General features: G+C 50.4%; 1 protein-coding gene across 1 annotated transcript; it reads left to right on the top strand.

Annotated features, from left to right (window-relative positions):
* Positions 1–711: 711 nt before the first annotated feature.
* On the top strand, positions 712–24,685 carry ATOH8 (atonal bHLH transcription factor 8). The gene is made up of 3 exons (XM_074904344.1): positions 712–1,390; positions 15,600–15,791; positions 24,324–24,685. Exons 1-3 carry the CDS (start codon positions 941–943, stop codon positions 24,327–24,329), a joined length of 648 nt encoding a protein of 215 aa, XP_074760445.1. The 5' UTR covers positions 712–940; the 3' UTR covers positions 24,330–24,685.
* The last annotated feature ends 1,603 nt before the right edge of the window (positions 24,686–26,288 follow it).

Here is a 26,288-nt window from a genome sequence, read left to right as displayed (position 1 = left end):
TTAAGGGGTTTCGGGATGCCAGCAGAAGGCAGCCCACGGCTGGTAGCAATTACCCACGCGCCCGGGGTCCCTTGTTAGCCCTGGGAAAACGAGGGCAGCCCTTCACTGCGGAATAGTTCTTCCAAGTGGAGCCGAAGCCGGTATCAGAGCAGCAACCGAAGGCTTCAGGGAGCCGTGAAAGGCGAAGCGGCGAGGGGAGGGGGGGACGGGGGGGGACGGGACAGCTGGGTGGCGTTAGAGCTTCCCCGGCTCCCCCGGCTCCCCATCCCGCCGGGCTGCCCTCAGTGCTCCCGGGCACATTTCGGAAGGCAACGTGAAGCAGGCATCCCCCCACTTCGCAGATGAGGATCTTGATGAGGGAAAAGAGTGATAAAAGGGGGAGAAGCGGGATGAAGGGGGGTTGGAAACCAAAGCAAATCACCGATTTCCCTGGGGAGGCAAAGGGAGGGGGGAGGGAAGCGCACACGGTGGGTCGCGGCGAGTCTCCGGGGGGCAGGATTTCTCTTCCATCGCATGGAAGAGCGAGATTAAAGAAGAAAGTGGGAGTGGGGTGGGAGGGAAGGGAAGGGGGGGGTGGGGGTGTGGGGGGGATGAACAAAGGAGATTGGCAGCACAGCTGTTTTGGGAAGAAAAAAAAAAAAAAAAAAAAAAAAAAAAAAAAAGCCAGCCTTCCTGTTTCTTTAAAGCCGCTCATCTGCGCGGCGGGCCGGCTGCCGGCGGTGGGAGGCAGGCTGCGGGGAGCCGCGGACGGACGGGCGGGCGGACGGACGGACGGACGCGGGGACGGACGGAGGGAGCCGGCCCGCCGGGGCTCCGCTGCCCGCCGCGGCCGAGCGGGCGCAGATGGGCGGCGGCGGCAGCGGGGCGGCGGCGGCAGCAGCAGCGGGAGCGGAGCGGCGGAGCAGCCGCTGCTGAGCGCACCCGCGCAGCGCCCCGCGCCATGCGGAGCACGCCGCTGGCCGAGGGCGAGCCCTGGCCGCGCCTCTGCGCCGCCGAGCTGGGGGGGCTGCGGCGGCTGCGGCGCAAGCACGGCTGCAAAAGTTTCCGCGTGGAGCTCAAAGTGCTGAGCGGGAGGCGGACGGGGCTCCGCGCCGCTCCCCCCCCGCCGCCGCCGCCCCCCCCCGCCGCCCCGCCGCCGCCCCCCTGGGAGCCGCGCACCGCCGCGCTCGGCGCCGCCGCCAGCGCCTTCCCCGCCGCGCCGCCGCCGCCGCCCCCCGCCGCCCGCCCGCCGCCGCCCGCCGCCTCCTCCCCGCGCCCGCGGCCGGGCGAGGCGGCCGGCGTCTCGCCGGAGATCAAAGCCCTGCAGCAGACGCGGCGGCTGCTGGCCAACGCCCGGGAGAGGACCCGCGTCCACACCATCAGCGCCGCCTTCGAGGCGCTGCGCAAGCAGGTACCTGCCGCCCGACGGACGGGGCACACCGCGACCCCCCCCGCCCCCCGCCGCCGGCTCCTGCCTCCCCCAGGGGCTGCGGGGGGAGCGGCGGGGAGCGCCGGGCTTCGCTTTGCAAGTGCCTTCCCCCATCGCCACACGCACCCCAGCGCCCGCCGCTCCGCTTTTTGGGGACGCCCGAGGGGCGCTGGTGGGGGCGCAGGGCGCGGGGGAAGCCGCACGCCTGAGGCCGGGGGGGTGAAGGCAGGAGCCTGGAGTGGACGCCTGACAGGAGGGGAAGTCGGTACAAAATGCCTGGAAGTACCAACCCTAGAACTGTGCTAACACTCAAGATAAATAAATAACGAGTTTTAATTTGCTTGCAGTTAGAAACTTTTGGACTTTTTTTTTTTTTAATTCTCCCCGCCCCCCGGAGAGAGATTGGCATGGAGGGGGGGAAAAATGAAACAAAACCGAGAAAGCCCTCCAAGTGAAAACAGAGGGTGGAGAGAGGCGCTTGGCCAAACGGCGAGCTGGGGTGATGCTCCTGTACCAGGAGCACGTGTACTCGCTAGTTCTCCTCCTGGGGTGGGCTGCCCCAAAGGGATCACCGGGATTTTGGGCAGCAACGTGCTATGGTTGACTTCTGTGTAGGGTGCCTGACCCCTCAGGGCTCTTGGGGTTCCTGCAGCCACCTCTCTGTGCTCTAGCTGGGTTAAGTTGCGTCCCCTGCCAGTTAGTTTCCTATTATTTTAACGGTAATGCGTGCTTGAGGTGTGTGTGGTGCTGGGCGCTCTTGTTGAGAGGTCTGGAAAATCCTTAGGGTCATCTGTGAAGAATAATAGACGTGTTCTCACTGGCAGGGTGGAGCTTCAGAAAGGTAAATGAAGTTTTGGACAAAATCCTTCCATCACTTCCCTGACCTGTGGAAGATGGGGAGAGATCCACAGAAGCCGCAAGGTTCTTGTATCTTCCCCATAAGGATAAATTGGTGCCCCGGCCCCTGTACTTGGCCCTGTACTTCTGTGTGCAGGCACCCTGTAACAGCTCACTGATAGACAAAGACGTGCTGTCACACTGTGCAAGCCCAGCTGTCACGGTTTTTCTGCCGTTCCAGTCCCTGCTGACGGGACTATTCCAGGTGTGTAGGAAGGAGGAGACGCGCAGGGCTTCGAGGGCTGGGAGCTGGAGATGAGTCTGACTCTGAGAGGTGCTGAGCATCGCCTCTCCCAGGATGGTCCCTCCAACCCAGTGGGAGCAGCACGCTCCGCTTGCAGGGAGGCTCACACCCCCAGGCTTTTCGCTACCATCTTTCAGACATTACATATCCAAGCCATTCCCCAAGTGTGCTTGCTTTAGGGATCAATCCTGTTTCCTGCTTAGAGGCGCTCTGCTTGTTCCCATCCCCAGCGTGATGCCTGCAGCCCTTCTCAGTGGCTGCTGTGTGTTGGGTCGCTGCACCCCATGAGTTAATCCTTCCCCGTCATCTACTTCTGCAAACAGACTTCCAGCTCCGACCTCGGTAGGAAGCTCAGGCTGCGACTTGGGGCTGTGTGTCAGTAGAGAATTACTGATGAGCGTCTAAACTAGAGCATTTTTAATCACCCTGTGGTGGTGGGATCTGACAGCTCCTGTTATAATCACGGTAATCCAGTGTGTGCTGGATGCTGTCCCTCCCGTGCTGAGAGGCCACCCCTTGTAGATGCAAACTCCAGACTTGATATATTTTGTTTCTATAAGCTGCTTCCGTATCTCGTTTTTTTGGCGACTGTGTGTAACGCACTTGGAAGTGTCAGTCTAATTCTCCGTGGACAGACATCTACACCACCAAAACCGCAAGGGGAAGTAGCACTGATTTCCCAAATCACTGGCAATCTTGTTCTAGGCTGAGCCTCAAGCAGAAGTCAGGCAAGCAACAAATTAAAGCCGCACTCTTTTGGGAAATGGGCAACTCTTGAAAAGCCTCAGATTCCTGGCCTTGGCCCTGTCTCCATAAATCATTTCAGCCCTGGACTCAGCTGGGAGCCCAAAGAGCCTGGAGAACAAGTTGCTGTCCTCTCTTCCCATGAAAGCCAGTCTCTAGGGTCAGCACAGGAACATACTGGCAGAGCTGTATTCACTCTGCAGAGAGAAAGAAATCATTCTCCGGGAAATGGTTGCTGCAAGGTTTTCCTAGCAATTTGCTGAGGGGTGGGCTGGCTGTCCTGACCATCATTGGATGACATTTGGATTCATTTCTAGTTGGGCTGCCAGCGGCATGCTTGGTGCCGTACGTGACATCAGGTGACAGTCAGCTTCATTGCACATACGCGCGGCACTGGCTTGTCACTCAAATCATTCACACCGGTGCCGGCGGAGAGGGTTTTGACAAGTTTGAATCGGAAGAGAGGACCTTGCTTTCTCTCACATCTTGGTCAGCGAGGCTGGGAAGCGGGAGTATGGAGAGATGAGTTTGTTGAGATAAACGCAGTAGGGGGGCTTTCTGTCTTGCTGTCTTTTCACATCCCCGAGCATACAAAGGGCCTTCAGCCCCACGCAGGAGGCAATCCCTGTGTGCCATCAGCTGCAGACCTTGGTTTACTTCTTGTTCTTCGGTTAGTCCTCTGTCTCCTCCTTGTCATCACGTATCAGGCTCTTAAGCAGCTGGGAGGCTTTTCCTGAGGCACTGAAACCGATACCTCCCTGCAGCCGGGCGGGCGAGAAGCACGGGAGAGTGCTGCGCTTGCACGCAGCTGGCCCCAGCCCTCTGCTCCTTTGGGAAGGGGTCTGGAGCTGGATGTGGAACCGCTGGAAGCAGGAGCCCCGCCACCGGTACCCAGCACCCACACAGGTGTCGTCCCTTTCCCCACCCTATTTGAATGCGTGGGGCTGGAGATCTCCATCCTTGCTCGCATGCATGAGATAAAACCCAAACGCTTGCAGGATCAGGCCCCCCACAGCGGCGCCACAGGGAGCTCCTGGTGAGGAGGAGGAGGAGGAGGAGGAAGGGGACGCCATGCCTCTCTGCAGGACACCCTCCTCATCTTGGCAGCCCACCCGAGGGTGAGCGGCTGGCACGCAGCGTGCTGGGCAGATGGGCTGACAGCGGCATCCCTGCGCTCCGCAGCTGTGTACATATGGCACACATGTTTTGGCTTGTGTCGGCTAGCTCTCCAGATGGCAGGAAGGGGTAGTGTGTTTTTTTTCCCCAGTTCTTGGTGGAGGAAGAGCCGACCACAGTCATTTCACACAAGGAGAGGCTAATCCAGCCGTGTCCCTGAGCACTTAGCTGTCCCTGGCTCGCCTCTGAGGCCAGGGTCCCCTCAGAGGTGGGAGGTAGATGGACAGCTGCCGCCTCTGGGAAGCTGCCTGCTGTTGAGAGACGTGGCATTGCCATTGTGTTCATCCCTTGGTGTCATGGCCAACAGGATCAAGGATATCTCTCCCTCTCTGTATTGAGCTGCTGCCTTCACCATAGGGCCATAACACTGAAGTGGTATTCAAGAGTAGATGCTCCTCAAGTGCAACTCCTTCCTCCTAGTATTGGCACTTGTGATCTTCAGCTAGTCAGTCTGGAAGAGATTTCACCCTGTTCAGTCCCCCAAGCATCGTTTGGCCAAGAGATCCTTCCACTGACAGTGGACTCCTGAGGCTAACAGTGTAGTTCCCTGTGGAAAACACTCACCTGCTCTAAAACACTTCGAGATGGTGGGGATACTTCTGTTGTACTTTTCTCTCCCTCTGCTGGTGCCTTTCTGGGTGTTCCTCCTGGGTGCTGCCCCTGTCCCCATGGCTGGGCCGCTCCTACCCAGAGTTCTGGTCTCCTGCCTTCAGATGCCCTGGCAGATGGTGGTCTTGCACTGTCCAAGCTGCCCCAGGGCCCCCGTAATGACATGATGGGTTGTCACATCCATCCTTTTTCTCTCCCTCTCCCTGCCATTGTGTGTCGTCAACAAACCCAAACATCTCTGATGCAGACAGAGATGCAGCCCTGAGTTCACAAGAACCCAGCGTCGTCTCCTCCTCCATCTGAAGTGCCCTTGTGCTGGTGGATGTTCCAGTTCATGAAGCAGTGCAACCATTCGGAGGAGACAAGATGTGACACCACCCCTGCACATCTTCTGAACAACTGCTATCCAGGCCGGGCTATGGTTGCCAGCAACATTGGCTCCTTTTTTTGTCTGCAAACTCCTTTTGGCAGCAAGACTTACTCCAGCACATCCCAAGTGTGAAACTGAACCATCTTAATGTTTATTACAGCATGGGTTTAGCTGCCAGGTTTGCTCCTGGAGGCCTTGGCCGGAAGGAGATAGTGCTCTCCACTGTTAAGCTGCAGCAGGCACCCAAGCAACCCAACTCCCACCAGTATATTGCACTCACAGGAGTTGTGACTGAGCTTCTCAGCTGTGCTGACAGACCCTAAGGTGGCAGCAAACTCTCCCTCGATGGACGGAGACAACCACAGCAGCCTTCCTGATCTGGAGCCTGCCTAGGCTTGCACATCTGGTTTCTCTCTGGAGCACTGCTGTCCAGCTCCTCCTCAAGAAAGCAATGCAACGAGCCACAGCGAGCTAGAGTCTGCGCCGGGAGCAAATGTGTCCACAGACATTTATTTTCTCTTGAAGTATATTGGCGTTTTTCTAAATCTTTTCACCACTGCATTACCAGGGCGCTCTCTGCTTTAGCAGCTGACAGCCTCGCTCTCCACACTCATGTGGGTTCTGGAGATATTTTAGGGTTTTATAGGGCTTTTTAGCTGCTGGAGTGGAGGCTTTTCCCCCTGCTAGCATCCTTTCACTTTTTGCTGCCGGCATGCACGTGGCTGCTGTGGCTTGTTGTTAAAGCAGTACAGAAAAGACCCCGTCACTCCCGTCGAGAGCATGGTGGGACATCAGGAGCAGCAGCCTCAAGGCCACAGGAGGAGGTTGCATTGCTCTGGGGTGGCATGGGGGCAAGCTGACTGCAGGGGTTTGAAGGGACAAGCCAGACACTAAATGCAGGCAGGACCTGTGGCTTGAGCAGTGCCTTAGCCACAAGCCAGTGGAGGCTGAGACTATTCTGGGGATGCATTATTACGTGCTCGCCCTCTTTGTGTGTCATCCCAAAGGCAGCTGTGGTTTGTCACCTCTGCAGGCGGGACACTATATGCAACCAGCGTCACTGGCGTGTCCTTACTGTGTGGTGGGGAGACTGAGAGCTTTCCTCCATCACCTGCTGACATCGCCCAGCCCTGTTCTCAGTGATTCATCCCCCCATGATCCCACCAGCAGGAAACCCTAAGATGCCTTAAAACCCAGCTCCTGAAGACAAACCACTCATTTTGCTCCCTGGGGGCGACAGCTGGGCAGGAAGGTTTGGCTCTGCTCCGTGATGGCAGTTGAAGAGATGCTGCTGCGCTTTGGGAGAGCTGGAGCGTCCTCCACACGTTGCTCGCAACGTGCGGTGCCACCGCTGCGCGTTGTCATCGAACAGCACAGCGTTAACTGGAGTGTCTCGGTGGTTTCAACCAGTCCAGAGTGACGCTTACGGTTATTTAGAGCCTGGTTGGGGCAGAACGGGGTGGCACTGTGGTTTAACAGCTAAAGAAGATGACAAAATACTGGCCTGCAGCAACACAAGGGGAGAGAAAATAAGGGAGAAACCAGACAAGAGGACAAAAATCCTGAAAACAATGACTGTGTGTCACCAAGAACGGGGCTTGTTTGTTCCCTTGGCTGCTGTCTAACACATTTTATCCTCTGTTACAAATCCCACTCCTGTCGGGAGGTATTTGCTCTGCCTGCTGCAGCCACCCCAAGTTAACCTCTGTGTTTTCTTACGGCTCCTGCTGAAATTGGAGGAAGGAGTCTGCTTTTCTCCATTGGGCTTTGAATCCAGCCTCCGCTCCCTGCTTTAATCGGCTCTCAAATTCCTCTCTGGTCTCTGGTCCCCGTGGTGGGGAGGTGGGACACTTTCCTGTACCTTGCAGCAGAGCCCCCCAGGCTCTTTATTCCTGACCTGCATCTCCTTCGGTCCATGCCATGTGAGTTCACAAAGTGATATATCCCACCCTGGTGCCCGTTTGCACTGTCCCCTGTGCCATGCAGGGATGCATGTGCTGCCGGGGGGTTGTGCTCCTTGCAGCTGGCCACAGGCTGGGGGCAGCTCCTAAGCCTAAGTAGTAATAGCAAGGATGTGGAAAACCCAATGGTGGCCAGCAGTGGCCGGTGACTAAAGAATCACCAAGGCCAACGCGGGGATGGCGTAATGCCATTAGCTCAGGTGGAGCTTGTTCTCCTGTTCCCCAAGTGAATTGGACCCATTGGACCTCAGAGATGGAGATGATCACTACTAAACTGTCACTCAGAAAAGTGTTTTCCAACTATAGTGCTTGAGGGTAGCCCCTTGTAGAGGAGATTTTCTGGGCCCAGTGGCCCTGGGATTTCTCCTGTGATACCCCAGTAGTCCTCTGGGTAGTTATTATTTTGGGAGGTGGTTCAAAGAGCCTGCAGTAAGGTAAGAGCTTTGCTGCAGCCCAGCAATGTGATCTTTTTCGTGCATGATACTGTGGGTGTGTGTTGCATGCCCTGAGGATGTGCGGGAGGCTTTGAGGGTGCAAAACGTCCGGTGAATAGTTCAGGAGGACTGTCCAAAATGGAGCAGAGCCAGGCCTGGGGCAGCATTAACCAGACTGCCGTTTGGAAGAGATCCCTGGGGTGAACTCACCCAGCACCACACCTAGGTTTTGTTTGGAGGAAGCCAATTCATTCGCTCCAAGGAGTGAACTCATGTTTTTGCAATGTGAGCGATGGGGGAGCCAGGAGCTGGGAGGGAACCGGGAGCTCGGTTATTTGACAGCACGGACCCACCCGAGAGGCGAAGGCGCCTTGGTCGGGACTAGTGCTCCCGCCTGAGCGATGCTTCTTTTGTTCTTGTTGGTATTTTTAAGCTAGGTTTGGTCCCTGGCTGGATGCTTTGCTGCCTGTGGCGAGGCAGAGATGAGGCTTTCTTTCAAGCTGCTGTGATTGCTTTGCTAGCACGGGGCTGCCTGTTCCCCACCGCTGGAGTCTGGTGGCAGAGAAACAAAAGGCTCCCACACCCATAGTATGAAATAGCTGCCCATTACTGACTGGAATAGAGCTCTGCGGAGCATCTGACACTGTGACACCCAGTTGTGTCGAGGGAGGTGATCTCTGCTCTGCTCTGGTGAGACCCCACCTTGAGTACTGTGTGTTCAGCACAGGAAAGACATGGACCTGTTGGAACAGGTCCAGACGAGGCCACAAAAATGATCAGAGGTATGAAACATCTCTCCTATGAGGAAAGGCTGAGAGAGCTGAGGTTCTTCATCTCGAGGAGGCTCCAGGGTGACCATATTGTGGCCTTCCAGTACTTAATGGGGGCTTACAAGAAAGATGGGGACAGACTTTTTAGTAGGGCCTGTTGTGACAGGACAAAGGGCAATGGTTTTAAACTAAAAGAGGGTAGATTTAGACTAGATACAAGGAAAAAAAAAATTTACAATGAGGGTGATGAAAAGCTGGATCAGGTCGCCCAAAGAGGTGGTAGATTCCCCATCCCTGGAAACATTCAAGGTCAGGTTGGACAGGGCTCTGAGCAACCTGCTCTAGTGGAAGGTGTCCTTGCTCATTGCAAAGAGGTTGGAACTAGATGACCTTTAGAAGTCCCTTCCAACCCAAACCATTCCATGACTCTTTGGGGCCCTTCTCCAAAAGCGCTCCCCTGAGAACCTTGCCATTTATCCACAAAGCAGGATCTGGCCTTGCGGGGTCCCAACCCCAAAGGTCCAGTTCAGAGTAGTGAGCACCAGCAGCATGGAGGAGCCATTGGTGGAAGCTGGCTGGTGCTGTGCTGTGGACAGGAGGAGGGCTATTTGAGGACCAAGGCCAAGCAGCAGGCTCTGCTGCTGCACGTGAGAGTAGTCTTGCAGGCATCAAAGCTGCCTGTCTGGTAGCTGCAAGTTGCTTGGTGGCTCTGAACCACACATCATGGTTCTCCAGGGTCCTAAGTTCAGGCACTCCATGGAAGGTGTCTACTTCCACAGTGCCATTACTGTGATTGCCAGATCCACCCACTGATAACCAGCTGCACTGAAGGGGTCTGGCAGGACTGTCAAAGGACGTCCCAGCAATACTTGCAGGTTCTTCCATCATACAGCTGTATAAATTATCGTTGTCCCACCTGGGATGTTACGGAGGACTCAGGGCATGTAGCTGTCAAGAGTAAGATAGGGAAGCCAAGTCCCTTGCCCAATTAGACTATCAACCAACAGGTCCCCCATCTAGGAGGACCCATATGTGTTCACCTCCCCCCTGGAACTGGGTGGAAAGAAAAAGGAAAGAAAGAATGCACCAAACCCTTCCCAAACATGCTCCACAGTGTAACACATCTTGAAAGCAGGCAGTTATCTTCTGTGAAAGGCTTCCAGCTTCTTAAGGCTGTTACTCCTAGAATCACAGAACGAGTTGGGTGGAAGGGACTCTTAAAGATCATCTAGTCTGACCCCCCCACTATGGGCAGGGACATCTTTCACCAAATCAGGTTGCTCAAAGCCCCATTGAACCTGGCCTTGAACACTTCCAATGATGGGGCATCCACAACTTCTCTTCTTCTCCTCCTCCTTCCAGTAGTTCCGCGTACACCAGCCCTGGAGATACTTCGGGATGGTGTGAGAGAGAGAGTTTTCCCCTGTGCTCCGGACCAATAAGCAAGGAACACCAGCAGTTCTGCTGCCCCAACCTGCTGCCTTTTCCCCAAGGTGTCTAAACCCTGGGAAATGTCTGACTCACCCCAGGTTGGAAGGAGGGATGTATGAAAGCCAAAACTATTAAGCACTGGACATTTATATGAACCTTCTGGAAATGTTTTTGGCAGGAAGCTCAGCACAAGCAATGAGACAGTGCAGTTGCACAGTGTGTTTGGATGCAGGGAAGAGGCAGCCAAATGCTGAAATGCTGTCCCGGGGAGGGGGACTGCCGGGGATCTGTACAAGTCTGTGCTGCTAAGTTCCGTTTCTAGCATGGTAACCTTGAGGTCTGGACCCCAGCACCAACACCCTTCTTTCTTCCCAGCGTTCTCATGCAGCATAAAAGCAGAGTGGACCTGGCCTTACAGACGTTATCTGTACAGGTCCAGGGGTGTTTATAGAAATTGTATCTTATTCATAAGGACAAAGCTACCCAGCCAGAAGCTCAACAGTGAGAACTGGTTTAACACTCCTAAAGTCCATGGGATGGTCCTGGTTGTTCCCCACAGACCCATCATGGTGAACATACCCTGCACCCTCATATGGCAGGGGTGGTTATTGTACCCTCTCACCCATCTTTTTCTCTAGTTGTTCCCCAACCTCATCCCACAGTCTCTCCTGTGCACTGGGTGAGAATCAACTCCAAGAGCATGTCTTTGGTGGATGACAGTGACCCTCCGGGGAGCTGTAGTGGAGCCCTGCCTTCCTCGAGAGGGCTGGCTGTGGTCCGAACACTGCTCCAGTCAAGCGTGTGACAGATTTCCCATGGACTTCAAAGGGAGCATCCTTGGTCTTCCGAGGGCGCTGCCTCTGAATCACAGACGTCAAGGATGGAAAAGACGTGTTAAGTCACATCCCGTCCTATTTTCCTGCCAAAGAAGGGCTCTTCTGCACAGGAATATGTCTCAAGAGTGTTCATCTTGTGTTGCTTCAGCCCCTGCCAGCCTGGGGATCACTGATAAGATCCATGAGACTCTGCAGAGCCTTTTGCAGACACAACCAACAAACATCCTCTGGCTGAAGCTCTGGTTCCTGCTGGTCCCAGCCCACTGCCGTGCCGATCTCCCAAAACCAAGGACAGTGCCAGTATCCTTTCCTTTCTAGCAGACAGCTGCATTCTTTTGGATCAGTGTGAAATTTCAGTTGCAGTTTCTTCCTAATTCCTTTTAATCATTGCAAATATTGCAGGCAAGATGGTGAGCCGCACTGCCGCTCGGCAGAAACCAGTGAGGTCAGATAAGGGAAATATTTTCATTAGCTGCATGGGAACTTGAGCTCTCCCCTGCTTTCCCCTGGCTCTGAGCAGACCTGCTCAGCTCTCATCTTCGCAGCTCTCCCACCAGAGCACTGACGTCTGTTCGGCTCAGGCGTGATGAGAAAGAAGGTGACAGAAAGAAAGGGCTTGGTGCCCACCAGGAGTGTGATGGATGGCTGCTCACATTACCTCCTGCAGAAAATCTGTGTAGTGCAGACCCCGTGGGAGCTGGGAAGGTTACACCTGCGTGGCCACACTGACATCAGGCATTTTTCCCATTTCTAAGACACCCACTTCGTTTTGGTTGGGAGTTTGAAAATTTCTTGGCATCCAGGTGTGTCATCGACACCCTTCACTCCAGCTCGTGCAAACCTCTGCTGGCTTTTTGTTAAGGGATAAAACCAAAGTTCACTTTCTCCTCCCCCACTACTTGGGGAAGCTTTGGATCTGGATCTGAACTAAGTGGCTCATTCCTCTCTCAGTTTCCCATGTTTAATTCAAAAGGAAACATTAAAATGGCAGGAGCTGAGCCAAGACAGGGAGGGTTCCTATGAAATAGTTATTCTAACACTGTTACCATGGCAAAAACTCCTATATTCTAATGTTAGTGCCCTGCACCCATCATGGTGGTAGCTGAGCTGCTCAAGGTGAATCTCTTCCCATGGATGTACAGGGCAGCTCCAGTTTGGACTTTGCTGCAGCGTGTGGGGAAAGTGTTGTGTAATCCCAGTTGAGGGTTTTGTCAACTGTGTTAGCACGGAGATCTTTCTCGGAATTTGTAGCAAACACGTCCTACAAAACAGTTTGGGTTTTTTTAAAAAAAAATAAAAACAAAACACAAAAGAAAGAGAGCAAAACAGATGAGGAAAAAAGACATTAGCCTGCCTTCTTGTGTTGTAACTGGACAGCGTCTGTGCATCAGCCTCAAGGATTTCGTGGTCTATTTTCCTTCCACTCGATTTAACTTCCTTCTTGCTCTAATTCTGAAATTATTCCCACATTTAACTGAATCCTTCCATTTTAGTTTCCATCTTGCTTTGGTCTTTCACGCTGCTGTTTGATCTGGGATCTCCGCTGTTCTTGTTACATCAGCGTCCAAAGAGACTTGGGTGTTTCTGCCGCCTGAAGCTCTTGCTTTCAAAATAACTCTCAGCTTATTGCATCTGGGGGCCAGGTATTATGGTCTGAGGGCAAGCGCAGTTGGTGGGTGCATAATGCTAGAAAAGAAGTGAAGGCAAGAATTTAGAGAGGGATTTTGTAGGGAAAAAAGAGGCCCTTTGTGCCACCAGACTGCAGCCATTTCCAGCAATGGGGACTACACTTAGCCTTGCCTTTTCCTTGACTGCTAGCTTTGCAAAGAGGGTCTTACAGGGTGTAGAGACACCTAGTGCTGTTTCCAGCAGGAGGGGCATGAAAGTGCCTCTGTCCCTTTGGGTTGGGGTTACCAGCAGAGAAGTTTCTGCTCTGTGCAACTGCCGCCTGAGGTCAATGCAGCAGTGACACTGGGTATTCCCAAAGAATAAATAGATTCCCTGCGATGTCCCTGCTCATTGCAAGGGGGAGTGGACTAGATGACCTTTAAGGGTCCCTTCCAACCCAAAGTATTCTATGATTCTATGATTCCTTGCCTCCTTGGGGGTATCAGTAGCAGATGATGTGTATAATAAAAAGACCCTTTGAAGTTTATTGGCTTGCTTCTGGAGAGATTGGATACTGCTCAGCACCTCAGCTCTGCCATACAAACCACATAGCCCATAGGGTCAACAGCGTTAAAATCCACGTGCTCTTGGATAAGGATGATCCAACCAATTGTAACTGGTTTGGATTTCCATAAGTATTATGGCAGAGCTCCTCTGTAGGAGCATTTGAAGAAACTGAGCAGCTTGGAGAGGAGTGTGGATTGGCGATGAGTGGACAGGCAGGGAACGGTGGGTAGAGAGAAGGGGCCGGTTCCTGCGGGGAGGGATGTCACGAGTGGCCAAACCAGGGTCTGACTCTGAGCTTAGCTCTGCTTCGAGCCAGGAGTTGGGTTGGAGACCTCAAAGGTCCCACCACCTGACATTGTGACTGTGTGAGCAGTGCTGCTGAGTGTGTTGAGAAATGACCTGGAAAGGGGAGTGAGCAGTGCAATAGGAAGTTTGCTGGCAATACTGCAGCAAAAGGTACTGGTGTTTGCTAAAGACAGCAAAGATAAGAAGATTTACAGAGGGACCTTATGACTCTGAGTGTCTAGGTAATAATATGGCAGATGAAATAAATACAATGTAGATAGTGATGCACATGGGAAAAAAACATACCAGATTCCACATATGAAATGATAGACCCTGAGCTGACCGTTATCTCAGAAGAGAGACCTCAGGGTTTCTCTAGGTGGTTCAGTGGAAGTTTGGGGTCAGTGCCTGGTAACGGTCACAAATCAAATCAGGAGTTACAAGAAAAGGAATATTAAACAAAGCAGAGAACATAAAACATCTGTTAGATAAATACACAGAGACCCACAACATGAATACTGTGTGTTGTTCTGATCATGTCAGCTCCAAAAGGACTAGGAAAGGCTCAGGGAAGAGCAGCAAGGGTCATCAAAGGTATGGGATGGCTTCCACACAACTGTCTGCTAAGGAGTTTTGATCTTTTTCTTCTGGAAAAGAGGCTGAAGAGATGATGGACTAAAAATATGTGTCACAGAGGAGGTGAATAAAAATCTGTTGTCCTGTCTTCTAGTACAGGAATTGGGGGACCTCAAGTGAAGACAGTAGGAGCAAAGTTCAAAAAAAGCAAAAGAAGGAAAGTGTTACATAGACTGGGAAGAAAACTTTGCATGTGCCAGAACAAATTCATGGACAATAAAGATCTATCATGGGTTGCTAAATATGGGGAAGGCACATCTAACTGAGGTCATGGAGCCAACGTTAGTTGGAGCCTGGCAGAATACTTGGGGAAATCCTATATATGCCTGAGCTGTTCTGCACCTCCCTTGGCATCTACGTACAGCCGCTGTGGGGTTTGTGGAGGTGGTGAACCCATCTTACCTTGTGTAAAGTCAGGGACATCAGGGATGAGCCTGGCTTTGCATCTCTGTGCAGCAAAGAGAAGCTGAAGCACAAGCATGACAAGAAGCGTTAAAAAATCTTCAGCCCTAAGCAGAGTGTGACACCCTAGAGGGATGAGGAGGATGGAGACTGGTACAGAGGCTGATGGCAGAGGGACACAGAGGCATTCCAGTGATTGATGTGGTCTTAAAATGTAGATTGACAGGCAGTCAGGCAACCTGAGTGGCTAGGATGGATTTCAGATAAATGCCCAGCTCCAGTTTCCTGTAGGCAATAGACTCTTGTGCATTAAAGGCTGAACGACCCTTAGCAATTTTGCAAGCTAGCGAACAGGGCCCCAAGTCTATTGAACTCAGAAGAAGATCTCTTGTTAAGCTGGACATGTCAAAGTTGTGCTCCTAAAACTGAGCACATATGTAGTGTTTTGCTGGATCGCAGTCGACAAGCAGTCAAACCTTCTGCAGCAGGAAACCTGTACTGTTCAGTTATTTAGACACATGCTGTTTAGTTTGAATCATTTGAATGTTTCACATTACGCTAGAAATCTTCAAGGCTAAAGAAATAAATTGCGTAAGATACAGCCAGGGCCCTGAACCAGGCTGTGGTTTGGTCTGTTCTGGGAGGTGAGGGTGGGTTGTTTCAGCAGGTGGGAATTACTGCCTCCAGGTCCTGTTCTTACAACAGCATCGTGTTTTTACATGGGCTGGAAGTCATGATCGATGCTGTTTGAGCACAAAAACCACCAGGTTGTGATATATTTGCTCACACCCCCCCTTATTGCCTTATTCTGCAAAACCTGTGATGGCACCGGAGCTACTTGCAGGGAGTAAGTTAATCAAGATGAGTAACTGAGTGGCATGGGGGCTGGCTGTAGGTTTCTGAGAAAAACAGGGCCTCTGAGAAGCGAACTGAACGGCAGGCAGACGTCCCAGGCCGTATCCTGCCATTGCGTTTTAAGCAGAGCTGCCCCGCTGAAATCAAGAGGCTTCATGTTGCTTTCATCCCCATGGAGATCAGCGGGGGAGTTCTTCTTAAAAACCTGTTGGGACCATATGGCCTTTTATCGCTTGAGTTCCTATTTATGTTAAAAACTGCTAAGAAAATAACCTATAGTTGTTCTGTCATGCTTCAAGCAAGATATTTTGTTTATCTGGCCTAATTTTTAATTTTTTTTTTTTTTTTCCCTGTTACCCTTTCTAGGTTCCCTGCTATTCTTATGGTCAAAAGTTGTCCAAACTGGCCATCTTGAGAATAGCCTGTAACTATATCCTTTCCCTGGCCAGACTAGCAGACCTGGATTACAGCGCTGACCACAGTAACATGAGCTTCTCTGAATGCGTGGAGCAGTGCACTAGGACCTTACAAGCAGAAGGAAGATCTAAAAAAAGGAAGGTATGTTACAGCCTCCCCCCACCCACCCCCCAAATAACGGTAAAAGTTACAAAAGGAAAAAAAAAAAAAAGAAAAAACAGAAAAAAATCCAAAGCAGTTTCCTTCTTTTCTCAAGCTTTTGAAATTTTCCTGATTTTTTTATCCCTTGCCTTTCTTTCTCTCTTATTCTCCTCCATCCGTCTGATCTTGTAATAACTGCATTCCTCTCTAATCAAAAGCTTTTCTCTCCTCCCCATCCTCTGTGCTGGGCTCTTCCTCTCGTTAGTTGCCCATCGTGTGTTTTAACAGGAGCATGATCCTATTAGAGTCATCTTGGGGCTGTTATTTGTTAAACCAAACCAACCTCGAGTCGCCTTTTGGAGCCCATAAAACACAGTCACCCGCCTGTGTTTTCTGTTTTGTTTAATCTAACACTTATCTCCGAGAAAAATCACTCGACAACAAAAAAAAAGTAGCTAATGGAGACATTGTATGTATAAACACATTAGTAAGATGTATGACCTGAAGGACATGTGGGTATCTTGAGGAAACAACGTTAAATCTAATTATGCCTTGCATTCCTTTAGGTTACTTAACACTGAACCAATTAGGTGAAATCATCGTCAAGCGGCCGGAGGAGGAAGCAGAGCGTTCTGCCAGTTTTCCTCTCGGAGAGTGACATGGGTGAATTAAAGGAGTGATTGATGTCTTTGTTCAGGCTTTTATGACAAAAAGAGTTTTGTAAACTTGAATTGAACTTCCCCCTGCTTTCTGGGCTCGCTTGTCAGGCAGGATAATAAATCAGCGGGATTTTAATGGATGAATGGGCAGCTAAGCCGAGGAGCAGGCTCCTTCCCCAGTGTCGTTAAGATTTGTCTCTGATTCGGGCAGGTTTCCTCACTTTTTCTCCTCTTTAGCCTAACAAATCATCCCGCTGCAATTCAGTTTATAAATAAACACAATAGCACACTCCCTGTCGCTTCCTCTCAGTGTCACAGGCTGTATTTATGCCCCTGGAGCAGCAGTGCCAGGCAGAGACACGGCACTGCTCGCCCACAGCCAACAGCACCGGCTGAAACTGGGAGGCATGGGGGGAGCTCCTGGGCATGGCCCAAAACTGGGGGTTCTCTGTGGGGTCTGTAGTGCCACAGGTGGTGGTGTCCCTGGGACACCGATGTGATGCCACCAACCCTAGGGCGAGGTGTGAGTTGGATCGTGGGTCCCCTCCCCAAGTCGAGATGGGTGAGAAGAAGAGGATGAACAGTTCTTCTCGGAGCTTCAGCAGATTTCTGGACTGGTGTTCAGGCTTTGGGGGGCTGATGGGCTGATACGCATTGTCTTGGCTTATGTAAACCAACATCAGCCTAAAGACAGAAAACGCAGAGCCAGATTTCAAACGGCTCCAAATCCCAGAGTGTTCACATCTGAGGATTAGGACTGGACTCATCCTTAATTAAAAAAATAAATTAAGAATTAAAAGTCTTCCATTTATAGCGTTTGTTCTCTAAAGTTCTCTCTGGAGCAGACGTGTGGAGAAAAGCTCTGAGCCCATCAAGAGCACATGAACAATGAAACTCTCACGAGGCATCGGCACATCCCGCCTCCCAATGGGCCACCACCAGTCCACAGAAATAGAGTCACTGGGAGAAAATGTGCCTTTTCTCCATGTTCTTGCAGTACACCCACACTAACCCTTCTCCAAAAGCCCTATCCAAAAAAAAGGCTGGTCTTTGCACCCGAGGCAGGGTCTTAGTCCCTGCTCTGCCTTGCTTTTCTTTCTGGGAAGTGTCTTGCAAATGCATTTCTGCTATTTGAGAAAAGCCCAAGTTTAGGGCAGCCCAAGAGCCTGTGGATTCACCTGACTGATAGGTATCATTTTATTTCCAGCAGTATTTGCTCAGGTGATGGCAAGAGCACATTTAGCTGCTGATGAGCCAAAACCAGTAGGTGCCACTAAGTAATACCAGTAATTTCCAGTAGATAGGTATGGGGATGCAAAGCCTGTGTTGGGAGGACTGATCTTGGAATCTCCCTTTCTCCTTGAGCCAAGCAAATTGATGGCATCATGAGCACAAGGGAGGGAAATGCCACTCTCAGAGGGAAAATTATAGATCCGGGATGGCTGTGCAGGGAAGATCCAAGTTCTGGATGTCAGGTGGTGTGATGGGATGTCTCTCCTGGGGGGTCTCACACAGGCGGCTGGATGAGGATACAATGGCTTGGCCCAAAATCACCGCGCCCTCATTAATTTTGAAATCGGCACGTTTTTCTAAGCTGTGTGTGTTTTTAATCAGGTCTCTGAAACCACTACTCGCTGAGCAGTTCCTCTGAATTATCGACTTTGGGGTGGTTGTTAAATTTTTGTTGTTGTTGGGTTTTGGTTTTCCTTTTTTATTCTCTCTTAAAAAAAAAAAAAAAAAAAAAAAGTCACAGCAAGCCGGAGCACAGACCTCTGCTTCTTGAGCTCTACCATTGGGTCCACAGCACCCTGATGACTTCTGTCATCCCCATTTTATTGTGTCTCTGCTTCTATCACTCGCTCTCTCAGCAATCTGATTGCGATGTGCTGTGGCACCGTGAGCTTTTCACACAAAAAAGTAGCCGGTTGGAGTTTGTTTTGGCAGCCAGGGCCTCCAGATGTTGTGTTTGCTGGATTGTGCGTCGCCTTTTGCTTTGTTTTTGAGGGTGAATTATCTGCTGTCCCTAATGTTAGGTTGTTGTTCCGAATTTGCTGTTGCAATAGGAAATTTAATGGGTGTTTTTTCCCCCTCTTTCCGCTCTATTTTGTTAATTAGAAAAGTTGGCTTTAGCCTGTCCAACTTGACTAGGGAAAAAAAATTCCCTTCCCAGTCCTAACTACAGTTATACGGTGATTTTAGTTGATGCCATTGAGACTGGACCGAGGGTGTCTGGTGATGGGAGATCTCATTTATAAGCAGCAAAGGGGGTAATTGAAGGTCTTCAAGCGCCTTTTCCTTTAAAAAAGGAAGCTGCATAAAGGGTGGTGAATTCTGATTATAGTCTTCATTTTTTAAAGCTGACTTTTGCTTGGTTATACAAGTGATCTGGACTAATCCTTTCCCTTCACCGTGCACGCAAGAGTTGCACCATGCCGGAGATTTGGGTTGCAACACCCTCAGCAGAGCCCTGAGTTGTGCTGGGGCCACACTGATGTCCTGGAAAAAGGGGGGAATCTGCCCTGGACTTCAGCCAAGAGCATCCTCCAGTAGTGCTGAGCACGTGACAGTGAAAGGAGGTGGATCAGAAAGGGGAGTCAAAGTTTCCCCATCCCTGGTGTACCCTGTTTCTGCATGGTACATGATCTCGAGCGGCCAGAGGTCATCTGAAAGCCTCACACATATTTTGGAAGGTTTTGGGTCCAGCCTGCTGTTTGCACAGGCTCTTTTTATAGCCTTCCCCCCCGCCCCCCCGCAGGTCCAAATTCTGATGCCCTGCAGGAAGGCAGAGTTATGGCTCAGGATAGTGTTCAGGCTTTCGTGTACATGGCCGGGTGCTCTCCCTGGAGATTGATGGTTTTCTTTAATTTATTCCACATGCCCCAGCCCCACAGGATCCAGCCCCCAGGGCTCTGGGGCAGACCTTACCTCCCCACCAGGCAGCACAACCACAGCCCTTTGGTCTACCCAGAGAAGGATCCAACCGCTAACAAATAACCTTATACAACACACCCAGCACCCAGCACGGAACAGAAACCCCAAACTCCCATTGCAAGGTTCATTTTCTTTTCCTTCCCTTCCCCTCTTTGCTTTTGATTAGGCCTCGTGCTAGGCAGCAACATCGCCGCGGCCATGGGAGCTAAGCCGAAGCGGGGAGGGATGGGTGAGGGATTTTTTTTTGCTTCATCCTCCCCCCGTCCCAGCTCTTCTGGCAGTCGCAGACTCCAGATGTTCGGAGCGCGAGCTGGGAAGTCCTGCTGGCGCCACTTGGGGCAGAGGGCAGGGGAAAGGCACGCGAGCTGGAACCCGGAGTACTCAGTCACTGCAGGACTTGGCGCATTCCCCAGCTCGCTGCTGGCACATTCCCCGGCTCTCTCCTGGCCATCTGTTCCAAAAAAACACTTTCAGAACCTCATCATCACTCAGGATACAACACTGCGAGCAGCTGTTAGCGAGGCAGAAGGGAAAAAAAAAAAACCAACATACACACATTAAAAAAAAAAAAAAAACCAAACCATGCGAAAGGTCTCTTTGTGAGAGAGGAAACTGGGTTATGAATAACAGGCGAGCAGTTGGAGCTCAATAAAAGTTTTCGGCTGGAATTTAGTTTCTTGTTTTTGTGCCTGTGTGTGTGGATGCGCACAGACGCAAGGAATTAAAAATTAAAAATGCACTCTATATATATATATTCCTCGATAATTAAATGATATAGAAGCATATACAGAATGAAAAGCCACTCCATTTGTTGCAGTGTGCTGTGCTAAAATGGCTCACATTATGTATGTAATTATTGCATTATATAAAATAGTTATTGTGGTGTTCTGCCGTGCCTTGATGCAGCCTCATTGCTACTTTGCTAAAAGCAGAGCTCCCGCTGTAGGTAACACTTACTCCCATTGAAAAATTCAAAGGAGGGCATTCTGTAGGCGTATTTACTTGCAGGAGTGAACAAGTTAAGGTTTTATGTTATAAAAGAGAAATGGTAGTGGCAGGCTTGATTTGTATGGCACTGAAACAATTCGCTTGGAGCATATTTTTTTGATAACTCTGTATTATGACTCGTGATTTATTTAGACAGAGCCCCAAGATAAAGCCACAGCTCCCACCCCCTCGTTTGCGCGGATGAGCCTGGCTGCTGGGGATTGCTGTTATTGATCATCTGATATTGATTATTATAACACATTCGGAGCCAGCACAGTAAAAATCTTGATGATCTGCATGGCATTTCTTCCTCACAGCTTCCCGTCCTGTGCGGGATGGGGGGTGTAATAATGAGGTTCGAGCTCCTTTTCTCTGCAGTTTGACTCAGCAGAGGTTCCTCTTTAAAAATAGCTTCATTTCCCTGCTAGGACTTGCAGGCGAGAGCGGGCAGCCAGCCAGTCTGCTTCCCCACGGCCGCCAGCTCCGCGGGCCCCGGGGAGGAGCTGGACCACAGGAGAGCAGCGACCCGCTCCGAGCCCTCCGTCTGCCTGCGGGACAGCAGGACAGCAGCACCCCTGGGGTGGGGGGCCTGGATCTGCCTGGCCCTGAGTTGTCTCTGCCCTGTGCTAGCTAAAGGATTACGCACCCGAGGATCAGACCTGCTTAAAAATAAGGCAGTGAGGGGGTAGTGAGGCTGCGTAGGCAGCATAGTGGACTCCCGGTGCTTATCACTTGTGTTTTATATCTTCCTGCAACTTGAAACAGCAATTGCAAATGGGGCATGGGTGTGAGGCTAAGGGCTCATGGCAAGTTCGTGAGCAAGTTCGCCTAGCACCAGGCAAGGAGGCAGCAGCAGCTGTGTGCATCCCCAGGGGCACTGCACACCCTGCCTTGGCCATCAGGGGGTTGAGCATCAGTATCCCAAAGAGCAGGGCCAAAAGCTTTTCCTTGCAAAAGCGATGTGATGTGGGACCCCACTGTTGCATGACAGCACCCCAAAACCCCCTTTGCTTTAAGGAGTGTTGGAGCAGCTGCATTGCAGCATGCAAAGGCTGAGGCTGGGGATTCACTGCCACGGTGGGAGCAGGGTCCCAGTGCAGGCTCCGTTCCCTTTGTAGCGAGGGTATTACCAAGAATAGGGTAAGATCTGCCGCACAGATATCGGGTAACTAAAGCAAAAGGAAAATGTGAGTAGAAGAGACAGGAGAAGCCCTGGAACAAAGGCTGACTCAATTCCAGAAGTGCTTTGATTTATAGAGATTGAAATGCTCCGGGATGCTGCAAACTCACCAAGGTCATTGGGCCAGTTGTCAAATTCAAAAGCCATGGGAGCTTGGATATTACTAGTTTAAAGCAGACCCTGGTTAATAAATCTGTCTTCATAGCTCCTGGCTGGAGTGGAAAAGGGAGGGGGAGAGAAAGGACGTGTTCCCACCTAACATGATCCATGGCCAGCGTTGGGCAGTGCCTGGGACCAGCTGAGTTGTGCCAGCGAGATCTGCTGAGCCCCTCTATCGCTTTGCAGAGGGATCTCTCCATTTCCCCTTCCGTTTCCTTCACCTCGAAGGTACGGCATGATTGCCCTTACCCGCCCTTGCCTGGTTTGTCCATATTCCCTCTTGCCTGGTTTGTCCATATTCCCTCTTGCCCCCATGGCTGATCTTCCCCAGTTGCAAAGACTTCAGAGCAGAGACCTGCCACGGAGGCTCCTCTCCCTACAACCATCCGGCTTCCCAAAACCCGCCAATGCTTTTTATCAGCATCGAGCACACTGCACTAAAGGGTAGGGGTGTCTCTGAACGAATGTAGGAGGTATTAACTGCCATCTCGGGTCCTATTTTTTCAGCAATTTAAAGAGCACCGGAGGCACAAGAGAGAGGCCTGGGGACTCCCGTGGCTTTGGCTTAGGGCATGAGGCTGCTATTGCTGGGTAATTGTTCCTGCAGTGGAAAAGGTTTTGCTTGCTAAGACTGCTGTTTCAGACAGTAACGGGGGATTTGTCTCTCTACTGTCTTTTAATATTAATGAGGGTGGTCATTGCTTCCCTCCTTTTTCTTCTTTTACATTTTCTTTCCATGTGGGATAAATTAAACAACTGACTTTTCTATTACAAGTTATTAATATATATTGTTTATTGTTGGAAAATAATTTTAGACTGTTCCCAACAGAAACATTTGCAATATACAAGGCTGTTGGTCATTCTCCCACCTAAACCTCATTTATTCAAAATCCCAAATCACAGTTACAGCCTTGAATTAGGGCGTTTCTACTTTCTCCTGCTCCGAGCAGCACTAGGTAGTGTCTTACAGTCAGCAGAGACATTTCCTTATTGATAATAATTGTTTTCAGATTGGGCATGTGCCAGATGTGAAGAGTTCATTATTGTTTACAGGGGAGAGCAACTGATGCAGGCTGGGCCCGATGGAGTGACATTTATCTAGGGAAGTTTTTATCTCTGGGATGCACTGTGATGCCGCCAGCCCATGGCTCCATCCTGTCCTCCAGCAAAGCTGCATGGCCAAACACCTCCTCCACTGTATCCAGATGTGCTGACCCCAACTCCAGGAGTCTGGGGTCCAGCAGAGACCAGTATTTCTTGTGGAGGATGACCTGTGCCCTTTCAGCAAAATACTCTTATCGAGGGAAATCCTGATGGTTCTGGGGCAATCCTGTGCTTCCCTACTTTGCAGGAGGGGGTGGAAATGTGGATTTTTGGGCCCTCCTGCCCCTTAGCCTGGTGTGGATGCTCAGCTGTGATGGTCGATCTTACAAGCAGCTGCCCTAATGATAGAAATAAAATAAAATAAAATAAAATAAAATAAAATAAAATAAAATAAAATACAACTGTATCTTAGTAATATTTTATACCTTGAGGTTACAATATCCAGTTTTGGAAAAGGAAAGGCAGTACAGAAACAAAGTGCATTGAGGAAAAAATGTTTTTCAGGCCAAGCTTTAAGGAGTTTGACCTTTTTAAGACTGTCAGAAAGATGGCTGATCTGTCCAGGGAACTGATGACCGTGTCCAAAAGACCTTCAGAGGCCGTACTGCACCCTGAAGGGCTCTTAAATCCACTGGCAAAAAACAAGAAACAGTGGTTGGACTCAGTAAATGGGATCTCGTTTCCAAGTTTCTAATTCCTAAGTTACTTAAAGGAGGATTTAGGAGCCCACGTGATGAAGGCAGTTTGGACAACAGAGATGTGATCTCGTGAAAGAGCAGGCCCTGAGGATTTTACTCTGTTTTGAACTATGCTAACGATTGTTTGTGGGATATTCACAGGGCTTATTTTAATGTTAAAGGGGGTTTAGATGAGGTTTTCCCATCTGAACCTGCTGTGCTTTGGAGCTGTGCATTTTCCAATGGACGTGGCTGTAACACTCTGTAGCCAGATGCAATTATCCAAGTACATCTGCCACGGCCATGACTCGCAGGAGGATGCACAGGCACAAGGGACATGTTGCGGTCCTGCAGGCTGAGAAGCCATGCACGCAGAAAAGTAAATGCAATCACTAAAATACAGAAATAAACTCCATATCCTGCACAAATCCAGCTTGTCTCAACTCCTTTGCTTTCCCTCTGTAATTCTGAAATCGGCTTTTGAAGCTGAAAATAGACCCCAAAAGCTGCAGGTCTTGTCAACAGCAGGTATTTGCTATCATTTCTAACATTTTTGCAGCAGGAGCTGGAGCCAGCACCTAAGTACCTGGTTGCATTTCTTCCCCAAACCTTCCTCATCCCCTCTCTGCCAGTCCTTCTGCTCTCTGTGGGCTCTGGCCACTTTTGTGGTACCTACAGGTGGCTGCTCTGCAAGCCCAGACTCTTAAAGATCTGCATATCCCTAGCCAGCAGTGCCTGAGGACAGCCCACCGTGGGTCAGTGGCGGTCATTTGTGCAAGGAGCCACCGGGACACCATGTGTTCGCGGTTCTGATGATGCATTTTTCTCTTTCCAGGAGTAATAACCAGGAAGGGAGGATTCAGAGAGCTTCCAGCCAGAGTTACATCTGTTCTTGGCAAAGGTTGCACGATCCAGATGAAGACTGCAAGCAGCTTTTTTGCAGAAGCCCCTTTTCAAGATGAAGATTGGCCAAGGAACTTTCTTAATCTCTGGAACAGAAAGGAAAAAAGGAAAAGAAAAAAAAAAGGACAGGGATGCATCTTATTGTTGTTAAGCCAGCCACCTTTTAGTACGTGCAATTTATTTAGCACTTTTCCCTTTGCTTAACTGGGAAATGTTACCCTCTCAGCTCATGTGTACAGTAATTTTTTTTGTTGTTGTTGTTGCTGTTGTGCCAAAGATTTGATGGAGCTTCTACACTGTGTCTTATTTTTGCCTTAACGTTAAATCTTTGAGCCAAAGAAAAGTCAGAGGTGCCATTCAGATGGTGGCAAGCAGGCCAGCCAGCTGTTGGTGGCAAATCCGAATTTCTGAATCCTTCTGTGATTTGCTTCTTATTTCTCCTGCCCACACTTCTCTGCCTGCAGCCCTGGAGCCAGTGTTCAGTGTGGGCAAGAGCTGGGACAACACCAAATCATGCTTCAGCATTCAGGTTTGCTTCTTTCTTTGAGCTACTCCATAGTTCTGCCTTTTGGGCAATTTCCTGATGTTCCTGCCTGTGCAACACATGCACAGGGTAGAAATACTGACACGAAGTGAGAGCTGAAACAGGAGCTATGAAACTTTTTTTTTTAATAAATAAACAAAATAAAATAAGCAAAAGCTAAGTGCCATGTAAAGCAAAAAAAAAAAAAAAAAAAGGAAATCAAAAGAAAGTTCAGCTAGGCAGAGTGAAATTCAGCAAAACGATTCAGCAGGTGTTTCAGGTTTGTGAAGTCGTTTTTTCCGTGGGGTTTTTCAAGTGGTCGGAAACCCGTGTAATGCAAAAGCATTTGAATCCTATACTGTACCTTTCACTTCAAATTGAAGTAAAAAAAAAAGAAAAGATTAAGAAACATTTGCTTGGAGTAAGCAGACTTTATAGGTAATGCAGTTCGTATGCAAGACATCTGCTAATGATGGGGGGACAGAGCTCTGTGTTCAAGTTAAAAAATACATGGGTTTCCAAACCAAGAAGATTAACATAATGTGTTTCCCACTCAAGGGGAAAAGATTATTTGTGAGGCCAGACTGGCATCCTGGCTACACCAGGGTAAATCTGGGTCCCGGGTGTCTGACTTACTCCAGTCTGAATCTGGCTGGGCATCGCCCGGTGCTGGGGAGGGCGAGGGGCTGGGGCCGGCGAGCATCAGCGGGCAGGGGAGCGGGATAGTCTTTGTCTTACTGACATGAATACAAAACTTGAACTCCCTAGTGCCTGCCCGTTTATTTTCCAAGCTGAGCAACTGGCAGATGAATGCTGAGCTGGGGAGCCAGCATGCAAAACCTGAGCTCAGTGGAGCAGGGTCTGGGTCCGGGGGGCAGCCAGGCTGTGCGGTGACAATCTGCTCACCACCAGGTTCCCTGGCCCAGGCGAGGATGGGCGAGCTCCTGGTGAGAATGCTGGAGATGTCTTCTACCTGATTTCTGGGACACACGGAGCATGGCTCTGTCCAAGCCCCATCCCAGGAGCTGATGAGACTGCTCACCCCTTGGCCCTCACCACTGGTCATCATTAGCAGCCCAATAAAATACATTTTTAGATTGTCATTTGTATTTCTTTATTAAAGCACAGTTTTTAGCCCTGCCTTTCATTATATACTTTAAGGCCAGCTCTTTAGGTTATAATGGGGAAGGGGGCTGAGCTCATGGGCTGCAGGAAGCACTCCAGGGGTGTTTGCACCCATGTCAAAGGACTGGGTTTAAAGTGCAATTGATTTAAAGAACAAGCAAGCATCTGGACCTCGTAGATGTGATAGAAACAGTGAGAGCAAGGGAACTGGAAGGCAGTAGAAAAAAAACCAGCACCGCAAGATGACGT

Source organism: Athene noctua, chromosome 4 (genome assembly GCF_965140245.1).
Source record: "Athene noctua chromosome 4, bAthNoc1.hap1.1, whole genome shotgun sequence".
In the NCBI taxonomy this organism is placed as follows: Eukaryota; Metazoa; Chordata; class Aves; order Strigiformes; family Strigidae; genus Athene; species Athene noctua.
Note: the sequence above shows the minus strand (reverse complement) of the source record. Positions and strands in the feature narration are given on the sequence as shown.